The sequence below is a fragment of the Neoarius graeffei genome, chromosome 1 (assembly GCF_027579695.1).
Source record: "Neoarius graeffei isolate fNeoGra1 chromosome 1, fNeoGra1.pri, whole genome shotgun sequence".
NCBI classification, from domain to species: domain Eukaryota; kingdom Metazoa; phylum Chordata; class Actinopteri; order Siluriformes; family Ariidae; genus Neoarius; species Neoarius graeffei.
In genome coordinates, this window is record NC_083569.1 from 111582227 (window position 1) to 111597651 (window position 15425).

Genomic DNA, 15425 nt, shown 5'->3' on the forward strand with positions numbered 1-15425 from the left:
AAATCATGGAGGCCATACAAAGTACTAGATGTAGTAGTTTTTGTTGTGGGGTGTACTCATTTTTGCACCACCCTAATTTGAGTAAAACTGAAAAACGTGTCATCTAAGTTTATATTATTAACCTTACTTTCACGTTATAAGTTAAACAGATGTTATATTAAACTTTGTCTTGTCAACATTTTGGAAATTGTTTGTGTTCATTGAGATATTGTTTAAAATGTTACTTTTCAAAGGGGGTGGACTCATTTACGCTGAGCACTGTATGAACCTAAAACTATAAGCTATGAAGACACGGATATCCAAGCTATCCACACACGTGAAGTCTGAGACTCTTCTTGAATTTAGCGAAAGATGCACACTTTATCCCCGTTTAAGCGAAAAGAACTGATGCTTAGCAGTTTCAGCGAGTGGAAGGCGGAGACGATGTTCATTTCGAGTATTGTATGTGTCGAAATTGCACGAGTAGCGAAAGATAAGCAGGCGCAAGGCCGTTTCGGCACTAGAAAATTTGTAGGCTGATTTTTGATTTTCCTTCAAGCCAAACAAAACCCAAAAAGTCAACTTCTTTATATACTGACGGATAAAACCCATACGGGGCATGTTCGAGTGTTCACGTGTTCGTATTTGTATCTGTGTACAGATTTTATTTTAAAACGCAAACAAATAACGTCCCCGAGAGCTGACGTCTCGCTCTCTCCGAGATTCAAATATCGCTCTCTGAGGACAAATCGTGATGTCACGACTCCAAACATGACTCGCTGAGGCCGAGATCTAGTGGATACAACCCTGAAGATGCGGAGCGTCAAGCGTTCGGGTGTAAAATAAACCCCGATCATTGATCATTAGCTCATCTGGTCATAAGGTCGATGTGTTGTTGCCATGGCATGGCGTCCGTCGTCCAGAATTCAATTAAATCGCGTCTCCTCCGTCAGTTCTCTACGGATTTCCGTTCCGATTGTTTTGTTTGAAAAAAAACTAATCATTCCGCACAAATCTTGGTGGTTGTTTTGTCAAATTTTTTGCTAAAGAGTTACTAATTAGGCCATATTAATGTTTAATATTAATATATATATATTTTTTTTTCCCAGGTCTCTCACTAGAATTGTATCTCCTCTTTGATTTCTTGTCCGATTTCAATTCTGATCGATGTTTTGGGTCGATCTTCCCTCGAGGAACAAAACTTGGTCGTTTTCTTGTTGGAAACAATTTGTTTATTTTCAGTTAAATTGTATATCCTCCCTCTCTCAGTTCTCAATGGATTTCAGTTCTGATTGTTTTATTTGAAAGAACTCGACCTTCTGCACAACACTTGGTCCAGGGCTCGACATTAACTTTTAAACCCACTTGCCCCCATTTTGCAAGTAGAATAGTTGTGAATTGCAACATAAAATGAAGATCACACATCGAGTTGGGGGCGGCACGGCGGTGTAGTGGTTAGCGCTGTCGCCTCACAGCAAGAAGGTCCGGGTTCGAGCCCCGTGGCCGGCGAGGGCCTTTCTGTGCGGAGTTTGCATGTTCTCCCCGTGTCCGCGTGGGTTTCCTCCGGGTGCTCCGGTTTCCCCCACAGTCCAAAGACATGCAGGTTAGGTTAACTGGTGACTCTAAATTGACCGTAGGTGTGAGTGTGAGTGTGAATGGTTGTCTGTGTCTATGTGTCAGCCCTGTGATGACCTGACGACTTGTCCAGGGTGTACCCCGCCTCTCGCCCGTAGTCAGCTGGGATAGGCTCCAGCTTGCCTGCGACCCTGTAGAACAGGATAAACATGATTAAGTTTATTATTAAGTTTGGTTTTTGGTTACTTTTACTTGTAACGGACAATAACAGCTTTATCCAAAATAGTTTTTCCTGCCTTAGTCGACTTATTTCCATTTCGCATGCATGCAGCTGTTGTACAGTTCGGTGTGTTTGTGTAGAACTCTCTCAGACTAGGTTCATTACCCCATAATGTAGAAATCTATAACAAAGTTTGTATGAAGAAAAAAGTTGGGTGCCAAGACTTTTGAACAGTACCGTGTTTGAGAATATTTATATATTGGGTTTTTTTGGTTCTATCATCCACTTGTAGGTTTAAAAAAAAAAAAAAAAACCTGTGCTGCGTCATGACAGACAGGATAATGTTTGAGTTTAAAATTATTGTTCAGTGTGTAGGTTGTGGGTGTTTTATCCAGACCTGGCAACCTGTAATTGAATCAGTGCAGCCGGTCTGTCATGACACAGCACTTTAAAAAAAAAAATCTAGAGGTAGATGATGTAACAAAACCAAACAACAAAAATGGTATATAAATACTTTGCACAGGACTGTGTTCCTCTGATAACAGAAACAAAGCTCCAGCTCTCTCCGCTCTTAATCTGTTCTGTTCTTTCAGGATTTATTGCTCATGTTGCTCTTTTTTTTTGTTTTTTAAATGCCAGAATCTGGGTTTTCTGTGTCGAATAAGGAAGCAGCTTCACCTGTAAGAAAATCAAACACTTTCATGAAGGAGCTAACTTGAATGCGAGCAGAAAAAAAAAAAAAATTAAACAAGACTCTTAAGCAAACTCTTCCATCCTCACTTCCGACTTTCTGTTTTTGTAAAATACATTTTAAATACAATCGTGAATTTCTCTGGAGTTTTCAGGCTGAGCTCCTCTCCTCGTATTCTTTACCCACTCATTTCCTCGTTGCTCTTGAAGCATTTGCTTCTATTTGTTAACATTTTTCTTGATAGCGGGGAGACGGTGATGCCTTTTATCGATTTCTGTTTGAACAAGCAAAAACAGTGCAAAAATTAACCGTATTGAAGACAGATTAAGCTGCTTGCATGAAAGACGGTGTCTGTTTGACCCCAACTGTAATTAGCACGTGATGCGTGACATCATGCGCAAGGGGTTTGTAAACAGTACGCGTACCATACTACAGCAGCAGGGGGGATATAAAATAACTTGCAAAGCAGTAAATGAAACCGAGACTAAGAAAACAGCCAAGACAAGAATGGTGGATACGTAGTGAGGGACGCTTTTAGGAACTGAAATAAAAGCTCAAAAAGCCTAATTTTTGTGGTGCTTGTTTGTAATTTATGCTCATTCCAACTTGCCCGGTCGGGCGTCAGGGACATGTTTCACTTGCCCAGGGCAGTCGGGCAGTCCTTAATGTTGAGACGTGCTGGTCATTGTATTGTAAATTTTTTTTTGCGAACTAATTAGTCATTAGATCAACCTTTTCCTTCTGACTAGAATTGTATCTCCTCTCTCGTTGATCATGCAAATTCAGTTCTGATCGATGTTTTGGGTCGATCTTCACTCGGGGAACAAAATTTAGTCCTTTGGTGATGTTCCTGTTGTAAACAGTTTGTCATGGAGGTTGGTCCTTGCATGTGTTTTTTTTTTTTTTTTTTTTCTTGGATTTATCGAGGCTCAGTATTCAGAGGGATGGGGTAATGGAGAGGTGGAGAGTTGATGGACTGATGATGAAGGAATTACATGATAGAGGGATTTAATGATGAAGTGATTAAGGGTTGACGTGATGAAGGACTTAAATGATGGCTGTGACGAAGGGATAAAGTAGTAGATAATCGGAGATGGGTGATGGAGAAGAGCGGACTGACATGGAGGAATGGACTGACGAAGCGATAAAGGAGTGATGGAGGTATGGAATAATGCATGGATTAAAGTTTTCCGTCGTGTGACGGATTTCCATCAACTGAGCTCTCCCAAGGCCAAATGTGAGGTCGGTGCTGATCCGAGGAGAATTAAAATGACGGGTGGTTGGGTAGAGATTGGGTTATAACACTGATGTGTTGCAACACCATCAACTATCAGCAGGGTTTATTTAACTTTTTTGTTTTTGAGCCATGCTTTGTGTCGTTCATTTCCTATGTTTGATCATGTTTAAACGTTCGCTGTCTACGGTGCGGCATTAAAAAACATGCGCTGTCAAAATTGGCAAAATACATTCCCATGTGCTTGGCGTGCTTGTGTCTGACCATTTCTGTTTTGTATTAAATTAAATCTTGCCAAAATGACTTAGTTCAAACCTGGACATATAGAAATAGAGCATGTTAAAAAAAAAAAAAACGAAAAAATAAACCCCGGAAAGCCCGCTCCTCTGCTTCAGCCAGACTTGAAGACCCGACGGTGCAATGCTTGCAGACTGTCAGAAGTAATTAGACCTAAATTTATAGCTAACAAATCAGCAGACGCCCCAACAATTATTATTTTCGTTAGGCCAATGTGTAAGGTATGTTAGAACCGTGCCTTATAGCCTACGTTATATCACAATTTAAAGGACGTTTGAGGAGTTGGAGGCTGCGAGCGCAATGATGTTCCGACATGCGCTAAACTTTATTCCCTGAAAATCATACACCAGCGTTCAATGCCCCAAACAGCCAAAATGTCTAGAAGACTACGGTTAAATAATAATCATAGCCTACTAAGTTAAATTACGTCAAAGCATCTGTTTCTGGCCTATGAAATGATGGAGGAAAATGAGAACGAACACAAAGTAGATAGCAGCCAACTTCACGCGATCTTTTAGGGAACTTAACACTCGTGTTGGCCACAATATTTCTCTTAATAAAATCTTGAATTGTTTTTGAAGTCGTATTCAACACAAAGTAAGGTCAAACCCCAATTTTAATTTAAGCGAAGATCCAAACTTTTTTCTATATTGACGTCGAGCAGAGGAGCATGTCATTCTGCTTTCGGTTTCGGCAGCATGGATGCGCTTTCCATGAAAGAAGGCACTGATGTGTCTGCCATCGATAAAGGTGTAAAAAACAAGTGAAGGTGGGCTTGGCTGTACGAAATAGGTGAAAACGGAAAGCCATTTAGTTCATGGTGCAAAAAACTAAACATTCCAGGCGCTTGCATTTGTGTGGTTTGCCACAAAAAAATAATATACGGAAGCAATAGAAAGAAAGTGCAATAAATTGAATATATTAATCCATTAATTAATTGATTAATAAAGTTATCAGTTCTAAGTTAATCATTCTCAGAATTTCATCGAAATCCACCCATAACCACCCCCCCCGTAGAATTTCATCGTAATCCACCCATCCCCCCCCCCCCCCCCCCCCCCCCCGTAAATTTTCAGTCAAATATTTTTTTTTTGCTTTAATCCATGATAATGAAGGAGGATGGATGAATGAAATGGGGTAGGAGATGGGCTTTGAGTTATAAATGTGCTGAAGGAATGAAGAGGACGAGGGATGATCTAATGAAGGGATGGAGAGATGGCATGATGGGGTTGGAGTGATAGAGGGATAGAATGAGAAGCTGTAGGTATAAAGGGATCTCGTGATGGGGTTCGAATGATGGAATAATGAAGTGATGAGAAACTGGAAGGATGAAAGCATAAAGTGATGGAGTAGTCCCCTTATTTTTTTTCATACAAACTTTCATGGTCTCCATTTCTATTGCACGACTTCTACATTATCGAGTCAAAACATTACAAAAACATTTTAGAGTCCAAACGTTCTGTTTTTTTTTTTTTTCCAGCGCAAAATTAAATGTTACAGGAAAAAAAAAAGTTTGTATCTGAGCAGCATATTCCATAAGAGAGCACTTTGCAGATTAAAAAAGAAACCATAATGAAGACTACTGCAAAAGTTTTGGTGTAAAATGAAGAAGCGAGTGTGACAAAGTGTCCAGAAGAACTGCGGCCGGTTCTGCAAGATACTCAGTAAAACCTACAGCTCCTTTCCGCATAAAACTGCACTCACTGGACCTGAGACGGAGATGTATATATATTTTTTTAAGAAACAAAGGGTCGTCTCACACAAAATGTCGACTTTATTATATCAAAATATCACAAGACTGTAGATTGCTGAATAAGAAGGCAGATTGATGAATGAATAAAAAAAAAATCAAACAAACAATTCAATAAAAGTCGTATTGGTTGGTTAAACGGCTAAAAAAATTTTTTTTTTCAACCTTTACCCCTCTCTCCAAAATCCCAGCTTTGATTAGCATTATAAATGTGATGCCTAAAATCCTAAAGTCGGGCTGAACCACTTTTCCCATCGAGTCCGTTTTATTTCTCACTCTCGTTGTGTATTTTTGAATAATTTGTTGCTAACAAAAGGGCAGCGTGGTCACTGCTCATTCGTCACGGCCGTTTTCAGTCCTCCTCTCATCACTGCACCGTGTGTGTGTGTGTGTGTGTGTGTGTGTGTGTGTGTGTGTTTCTCTCAGCACTTCATTTGGTAATTGAAGTGGATTTTTTTTTTTTTGTCCTCACAGGCAGTAAATCAGCTCTTTAGGGCTTTTTGTCTCATTTCAATCACACACTCGTGCTCCATAAAGAGCCGAAGCTCCGCCTCCTCCTGTAACACCAGCTGGGATCATAAACATCGCTGTTGCGCTTATTAGTTTTATTAATCTGCCTAATTTTTTTTTTTAGTGCAGAAGTCATTTCAATGACCTGAAAAAGCAATTTTGCTCCTTTCCCCCACGTTTGTGTTTTGTTCTCTCTCTCTCTCTCTCTCTCATATGTACACTACCGTTCAAAAGTTTGGGGTCACTTTGAAATGTCCTAATTTTTGAAAGAAAAGCACTGTTCTTTTCAATGAAGATCACTTTAAACTAATCAGAAATCCACTCTATACATTGCTAATGTGGTAAATGACTATTCTAGCTGCAAATGTCTGGTTTTTGGTGCAATATCTCCATAGGTGTATAGAGGCCCATTTCCAGCAACTCTCACTCCAGTGTTCTAATGGTACAATGTGTTTGCTCATTGCCTCAGAAGCAGGGCTTTGAACCGGTTCAAGGAACGAAAACGAAAACCGGGAACTTTTTCTATTTCACATGGAACAGAAACGAAACCAGAAACTTTATTATTTTTTATGTTCCGGAACAGAAACGCTTATTAAAAATAATGGTAACCGGTTAATACCGGTTTTTATTTCGTTCCTCAAAGTTTCCGTAGCCTACAAATAAAAAAGTCATTCTTCTCCTGCGCAAGTTTCTATGACCCGCTGAGGTTCACTTCCTGTGTGACGTTCGCTGACTGAATGGAGAGAGCGGGAAGGTGGACTACTATCACGTCTCCACATCTTAAATAAGAGGTAAATATTGCAGTCTATCGTTATTCAAAAACGTCAATTTCAAACACTATCAATATATTTGTCCACGTTAATGAGAGGCTCGCGAACATTAAATGACGTTAACCTCTGTTAGCCTATCAATGCACAGGGCCTGACTAGCCTTTGGTAACACACTAAACGAATTATCTTTTGTTTTTGGCACTTTTTCTGTTTGTGTAGATGGGAAGACATACTGAGAATCCAAATCGCCAACATTTGAAATAATAATTGTTTTGAATTATTTCTTGTCTTATTTAATGAAGGTTGTAATAGAATTGGCCTACATTTGGCTTAAGCTGGATGAGACAGAGACATAATTTTATAGCCATTTGTTAAACAGCTGACAGGGAACGTAATTAACCGTTCCGGGAACGAAATTTTTTTGTTCTAACCGGTTCGGGAACGTCTATTTAATGGTGGAACCCAAAACCGGAAATGTTAAAATTCCGTTTCTGTTCGGAACGAACCAATAGGAAAAAAATTCTGGTTCAAAGCCCTGCTCAGAAGGCTAATGGATGATTAGAAAACCCTTGTACAATCATGTTAGCACAGCTGAAAACAGTTGAGCTCTTTAGAGAAGCTATAAAACTGACCTTCCTTTGAGCAGATTGAGTTTCTGGAGCATCACATTTGTGGGGTCGATTAAATGCTCAAAATGGCCAGAAAAATGTCTTGACTATATTTTCTATTCATTTTACAACTTATGGTGGTCAATAAAAGTGTGACTTTTCATGGAAAACACAAAATTGTCTGGGTGACCACAAACTTTTGAACAGTAGTGTGTGTGTGTGTGTATATGTATAAATATAAAATATTTTCTTTCATACTGTAACATTTTTGCCGTTTAGTGCATGCTGTGAATATTCTACAGTGATCAATCCTTGTTCTAATACATTGTGGTTTCCACAGGGACTCGTACAGTAGCCGCTGCGCCAGATATTTTATAAATTAAAAGTTGTTTAATAAAGAAAAATAGAACTGTTCGTGTGGTGATGTTTTTGTTCAGAGCAGACGCTCTTATCAAGAGCGATGGACAAAATCCCCGGAGCAGCCCGGGGAGCAGTTGGGGGTTAAAGGGCCTTGTTCAAGGGCACTTCAGCCATTCCTGCTGGTTCGGTGAATCGAACTGGCAACCTTTTGGTCCCTGAGCTGCTGCTTCTCTAACCATTAAGCCATGAACATTAATGGAAGGAGTCTCCAGTGTCCGCTGTTTCCTCATATGTATTATTTAATCTGCTCGTCATGATGACGGAGTCCTTCTGCAGAAATGTTTGGGAATCTCATGTTCTGGAGTCTTGTGTTAGAAGACCGTGAGAAATCAGAAGGTCGTAGAATTCCTTCCCCCCCCCAAAAAAAAAAGCCTGTACTCCTGAACTGACCTTTTTTCTGCTTGGACCCCTTAACGTTCTAGCTTTGATAATGTAGGTTTCCTTCACAAACCCTGGTAGATATGAGTCACGGGACCTCACTCTGGTGTAAATGATCTAAATATCATTTGAAACGATTGTATGAACACTTCTTTGACTTGTTTAGACATTTGCTAGTGTTAAAATCTGGAACATTCTACAATATGATATTTTTTTGTTTGTTTGTTTTTAATCGTGACCTAAAGGGTTAATTAAACAGAATAGCAGGCAGCGTTCTCTCTGAAAGCTGGAATGTTCTGTCTTTCTGCTAATTGAGCTCTTTGTGTCGACGTTTTGTTCACTTGTCGCTCTGGTGTCACTTGGCATGTAAAAGGAGCAAACTAGGCCTTTAGTAACGCGTACACACACACACTCATTCATTATTGTCCTTTCTCCTGAGTTAAACACTCATGCTTGCTCTTTTTCTTTCCCTCAGCACTGTGTTTTCTCACACCTCAGCGTCAGCTCCCACACACACTGTTGCGCTGTTTGGGGTTCAGTTACTGTGGCATTGTCTGGCTGCAGGTCATTAAGTTAAACGGAGCCTTGCAGGAAACCGCAGCCGCTTTACGAGCCTGCAGAGCATCACCGCTTCGCTAATGGGCACCTTAATAAAGCTTAACAGCTCCTTTAATTCGTCCTGCTGTTGAACAGAGCGAGCGGCTGAGCGTGTTTGTTTTTCCACCTTTCTGAACTCCTCGGTCCCTTTAGTGGTTTAGGGTCCTGGAGGTCGTCATGGGCAGGAAGAGCACTGATAAGATTCGAATGATATCAGTGGTGGAGGGTGGTGTGATGAAGTGGAGATACTCTTACCAACCGGATTGTGGAGCGTTTTTCCTCTGACAGCATGTCCTGAAGTAGTTTATTTGGAGATGGCACGACTGTCAGACAGATACCAGGTCCACATATTGTCCTATAATATTTTCTTTCAAATCGACCAATTCCTCCCCCCCCCACACACACACTTCACTCAAACTCTCTTTTTCGTGTAAAAAAATGGTCTGAACAAAAGAAAAAACAGTTGTGTTTTTTATGGAAACATTTTCAGTTTTATAACTAGAAGGGCACAGAGTAGAGTGCATATCTCCACCAAGACACACGTTCTCAACATCAAAATGAAATCACTTGGTCCTTGGACAATACTGAAGCTGTCCACCAAATTTCATCCAAATCTGTTCACTAATTTTTGAGTTAGGGAAAAGACAAAAAAAATCCTGGATCCACATACATATCCGGGTTTGCATCAAAATCGAATCAATTATTCCTTGGCCCATGCCTCAACTTTCCATGAAATTTCATCTAAATCCGTTCACTACTATTTGAGTTACGTTGGGAAAAGACAAAAAAAAATTCCTGGATTCACATACAAATCTGGATTTGCATCAAAATCGAATCAGTTGTTTCTTGGCCCATGACCCACCTTTCCACCAAATTTCATCCAAATCCCTTCATTACTTTTTGAGCTACATTGGGAAAAGACAAAAAATCCTGGATCCACATACAAATCCCGATTTGCATCAAAATATAGTCAATTGTTTCTTGGCCCATGACCCACCTTTCCACCAAATTTCATCCAAATCCATTCACCACTTTTTGAGTTATGTTGGGAAAAGACAAAAAAAAAATCCTGGATCCACATACAAATCTGGGCGGCACGGTGGTGTAGTGGTTAGCGCTGTCGCCTCACAGCAAGAAGGTCCGGGTTCGAGCCCTGTGGCCGGCGAGGGCCTTTCTGTGTGGAGTTTGCATGTTCTCCCTGTGTCTGTGTGGATTTCCTCCGGGTGCTCCGGTTTCCCCCACAGTCCAAAGACATGCAGGTTAGGTTAACTGGTGACTCTAAATTGACCGTAGGTGTGAATGTGAGTGTGAATGGTTGTCTGTGTCTATGTGTCAGCCCTGTGATGACCTGGCGACTTGTCCAGGGTGTACCCCGCCTTTCGCCCGTAGTCAGCTGGGATAGGCTCCAGCTTGCCTGCGACCCTGTAGAAGGATAAAGCGGCTAGAGATAATGAGATGAGATGAGACATGCAAATCTGGATTTGGATCAAAATCTAATCAATTGTTCCTTGGCCCATGCCTCAACTTTCCAGCAAATTTCATCCAAATCCCTTCACTACTATTTGAGTTACGTTGGGGAAAGACAAAAAAAAACCCAGACAAACCTCGGCTCCGGATACAAATTCGGATCCTAGATCCAGATCTGAATTTGCATCAGAATCTAATAAATTGTTTCTTGGCCCATGACCCACCTTTCCACCAAATTTCATCCAAATCCATTCACTACTATTTGAGCTGCGTTGGGGGGAAAAGACAAAAATCCTGGATCCACGTACAAATCCCGATTTGCATCAGAATCTAATTCATTGTTTCTTGGCCCATGACCCACCTTTCCACCAAATTTCATCCAAATCTGTTCACTACTCTTTGAGTCACGTCAGGAACAAACGGGCAAAAACAGAATGTCCTCCAACACGGTATGCAGAGGTAATTACATTTCTTTTCCAAATCCAATTCCAATCTTTGACATTTAGTCCAGGGTTTGATCTCCGATATCTTTTCTTCGATATCCGATCCACCATCTGATACTACATTTGCTATCCGATGCTTGGTGTTGGATCAGTTTCATCTCTCATTTTATTCCTTCAATGCCAGGATCAGGCCACATGATACTTTTCTCTTTCACAGTGGTCACCATGTCAGACGAGACCATCATAATCATAGTGCCATAAATTCTTGCCCTCTCTTGGTCAGGAGGTTGGCAACACCACAAGCTTGACCCTGACCAATCATCTTTCATGTCCGTGCATGATGTCTGGGAGGAGGGTCAAGAAACTGTCGGTCATTGCTCTCAAGGAACACATCGCAGGAGAAAATACATGGCGTGTTATTGCTGTTCATATTTGGACCTGATGCTGGAAATCTGTCAGCCATGACAAAATCAGGTTGAGTTCGTGTAGTCTGATCCAGGCATTAATTGAAGAATGTCATCATTTTTATCCGTTTAGAGTTGCTTTCGGTGTTGTAGAACATCCACATGCTAGTTGAAGGTTGTAGCAGCTCGTTTGGCTTGAAGATCCTGGAAAATCGAATGTTATGGCTTTACCTCACACTGGAGGCTCCTTCAGTAGGAATAAATGTCCCAAGAAACATCAAATGATCAGTTAAACGTTTTTTTTTTTAAATGGGTTTACATGTAGATTACACATGAACCCTACTACTATACCAGTGGAAACGGGACAGAACACTAATATCAGCAGTGTGTGGGTTCTGACTCGGACAGTTCCTCAACCTCAGCTACATCACTCCAGTTCATAATTGGTTTCAATGAGATTTAAAAAAATTTTTTTTTTAATAATCCCACTGGTGCAGTGTTTAGTACCTGTGCTTGGTATGTTCTCACCAGTGTAGTTCTGCTGTTCAGAGTATAACCTCATGGCCTAATTAAAACCACAGTGACTCGTGTTAAACTTTGAAATGTCAGGATTACGTGAAACCAGTCATAAATCAGTGGATGTGTTTTGGGATTGATGTGCTTTTTGTCCTCTCCAGGCTCCTGTACAGTTTGGCCTTCAACGCTCGCTTCCTCAGACACCTGTGGCACTTAATAACGTCCATGAGGACCAAAATGATCACAGGGTAAGTGTTGGTAACGCTAACTTTGGGTAGATCAAGTACTCCGGTTCCTGGGTAGATGATGTGTGTATGTGTGGGGTCAGGTCCCTGGTGCCGTTGCTTCAGTTGATGTCTCGCGGCTCTCCCATGTCTGCTGAGGACTCGAGCAGGATCATCCCTCTCTTCTACCTGTTCAGCTCGCTCTTCAGCCACTCGCTCATCTCCATCCATGACAGGGAGTTCTTCGGGGAAGCCCTGGATGGTAACATCTCTCTCTCTCTCTCTCACACACACACATCTTCGTAGACTTCGTGACACACTAACATGTATATAAAAAAAAAAAAATCTTCATCAAAACGTTCCTGAGCCCAGATTCCGTCCCAGAAGTATTGTGACGGAGAGAGAGAGTTCACTGTGATGCTAACTCGACCATTAAACAAGTGCCCCGTTATTTTTAATAAATACTTTGTAGTAAACTGTATTATTTGTTGGTGTTGCAGGTCAGAGGCAGGCGTCCATGATGCCCTTCTCTCTCCCGGAGTTGGTGACTCTGTCCCGGTGTCTGCGTGATGCGTGCCTGGGGATCATCAAACTGGCGTATCCCGAGACGAAGAGCGGCCACAGGGAGGAATACGCAGCCGCGTTCCGCAGCGTCGGAGTCACAACCAGCAGCCAGGTGCAGCAGCGCATCCAGAACCAACAGAAGCGCTGGGTCCAGCTGTTCAAGGTCCGAACACCGACCACACGACCTGTGACCTTTACGACGTTATCATAAACATCAGCTCTCTCTCTGTCTATTTCTGTCTCTCTCTGTGTTTTTCTCTCTCTGTTTTTCTGTCTGTCTGTTCATCTGTCTGTTTTTCTCTCTTTCTGTCACTCTTTCCAGCTCTGTTTTTCTGTCTGTTTTTCAGTCTCTGTCTATCTCTCTCTTTCCATCTCTGTCCATCTCTCCATCTGACTCTGTTTTTCTGTCTGTCTGTTTTTCTGTCTCTGTCCATTTTTCTGTCTCTGTCTATCTCTCTTTCCATCTCTCCATCTGACTCCTGTCTGTTTTTCTGTCTCTCTCTGTCCATCTCTGTGTCTCTGTCTGTTTTTCTCTCTTTCCATCTGTCTGTTTTTCTCTGTCCATCTCTCTTTCCATCTGTCTGTCTGTCTCTCTCTGTGTCCATTTCTCTTTCCATCTCTGCCTCTGTCCATCTCTATTTCTGTCTCTCTCTGCTTTTCTGTCTGTCTGTTTTTCTCTCTGTCCATTTCTCTTTCCATCTCTGCCTCTGTCTGTTTTTCTGTCTCTCACTGCCCATCTCTCTCTTTCCATCTCTGTCTGTCTCTCTGTCCATCTCGCGCACGCTCGCTGTGTGATCTCTCCGTTCTCCTCTCCGTGTGCTAGAAGAGGAGTGTTTTTAATAAATCGTAGCACTCGCTGCCTCTCATCAGCTGAAACGAGCCGCTGAAAGCAGCACAAACGCATTTCCCAAATTGAAGGCGGGATTTACGGCCGGCCGGCCCGCCGCTGACCCCGCCCACGCTAATGTTAGCCTCGGGCGTGCGCTTGTCCTCCTGCTGTGTTTTATCACCCCTATTGTCCCGGCCATCCATTTAATGGAAAGAAGCTAATTGAATGAAAATGATCAACTAAGCTCGTATTAATATTCCTAATGGAAGGCTGCCTCGGGGCCGTGTTTGGAGAAGCGCAGACATGGCCCGAGTTCGGGAGAAGCCCGTTACGGCCTGCACTTACCCTGATGGGATAATTAACCAGCGCGCGTTCCTGGGGGTTTCACCCACGTCTCCCTCTGTTCGCCGGGTCACTACACAGTGTTTTCCACTCGCTGTTATTACCTCAGTGGTGCTACTGCTGCAGGATCGATGACTCCTCTTCTGCACAGGTGTGGGGGTGTGGAGGAGCGAGTTTGGATCAAACACTTACTGAGACCAATCAAGGGACGCTTTGAGTGAGCGAGTGTGTAGCATCTTACAGCCTTTATCTTAAACCCTGAGTTTGACTCGATGCTGTTACAAACACAGTGCAAAGTATTATATGATCGAATTATATGACCCTATTCCGATTGGGTTAGTTAATCAGAGGGGTGTCTAATACATCTTTACACATCAGGCAGAAGAGAAGAGACGCTGGCTTTTATTTCAGTTTGGAGTCAAATGAGTTTCCAGCAACAATTTCAAAACACCATTCTAGGCATGTAACGATATATCACGATATAAATTTATGACGATTTCAAATCTAAGACATGAAAAACGAATCGTGATTATTATCAGACTGTGTAAGCTGTTAGTTTTTCCTAGCTGTAGTTGTGTTGTTTAGACAGTACAATAGAGGGAGTATGTGTGACTTCACTGTAGGCGGAAGTAACACCGCTTTAAAGTCGCAAAAACACAAAAATCGGATCTAAAATGTGAAAGTGCTGCTGTGCGAATTGATTTAATAAGAAATCAGAGCTCTCTCTTTAGACTGCTGAAAAGGGAAGAAAATGAATGTTCATAAAAAAGGTTTATTAAGAAAAGGAATTTTTTAGTTAATAGATTTATATTTTACTCCGACCTTTACAAATGTGGGTAAATGACTATTGTTGGTTATTAATGAAGTGAACCAATTTTTAATTTAACAAAAAATATTTAAATTGATAAAGAAAAGAATAAATGTTGCTGTTACAGGTCAAAAAATTTCAAACTAAATGATATATATTTTTTGACCTGGGTTAATTTTTTTTTTTCAACCTAGTTCATAATTTCCAGCCTAGATAAAATTTGGGATGATCAAAGTTTCTTAAAAGGGATTTTCTATCCCTTCTTTTGTCTTTCTTTCTTCCATTAACTTCCCCTCTGTCTACACCTACCGAGTATTTTCTCTTCTCGGTCTGTCTATTCCTACATTTAACACAAAAAAACTTTTTCATACTTAACTAGGATTCAAACCCAGACCCTTCTGATTCTTAACCTAACACTTTAACCACTAGACCAGTGACAATTGCGATGGAAGGAGTGATGTATATTTTGACTTTAATTAAGGAGTCTAGTCTGATTACATCATCAAGTAGTTTAAAATACACTCTTCCCAAATCCGAGCCCTAAACCCTAACCCTAGATAAAGTAAGTTTCCCTAATACAAGTAGCAAATTATGAACTGGGTTAAAAATTCGAACCTAGGTTGAAAAATTGACCTACACCTGGCCTACGATTCTGACCTATAGCATTGTCTTTTTTGATAATTTAAATGAAGAATTTTTTTTTACAAAAATATTGTGGGGAAATCAAACCGTGAGCCCAATATCATGATTTGAATTGAATCATGAATTGATTACTGAAATTAATGAAATTGTTACTCTC

The 15425-nt window shown here is 41.1% G+C and overlaps 1 protein-coding gene across 2 annotated transcripts in view; it reads left to right on the top strand.

The window, feature by feature from the left end:
- ube3c (ubiquitin protein ligase E3C) overlaps positions 1-15425 on the top strand; it is a 67062-nt gene that overhangs the window by 14466 nt on the left and 37171 nt on the right. For both annotated transcript variants that reach the window (XM_060915219.1, XM_060915228.1), the window contains 3 exons: positions 12021-12107; positions 12188-12345; positions 12584-12810. In XM_060915219.1, the coding sequence (XP_060771202.1) occupies positions 12021-12107; positions 12188-12345; positions 12584-12810 (472 nt within the window). The remainder of the gene's footprint in view (positions 1-12020; positions 12108-12187; positions 12346-12583; positions 12811-15425) is intronic.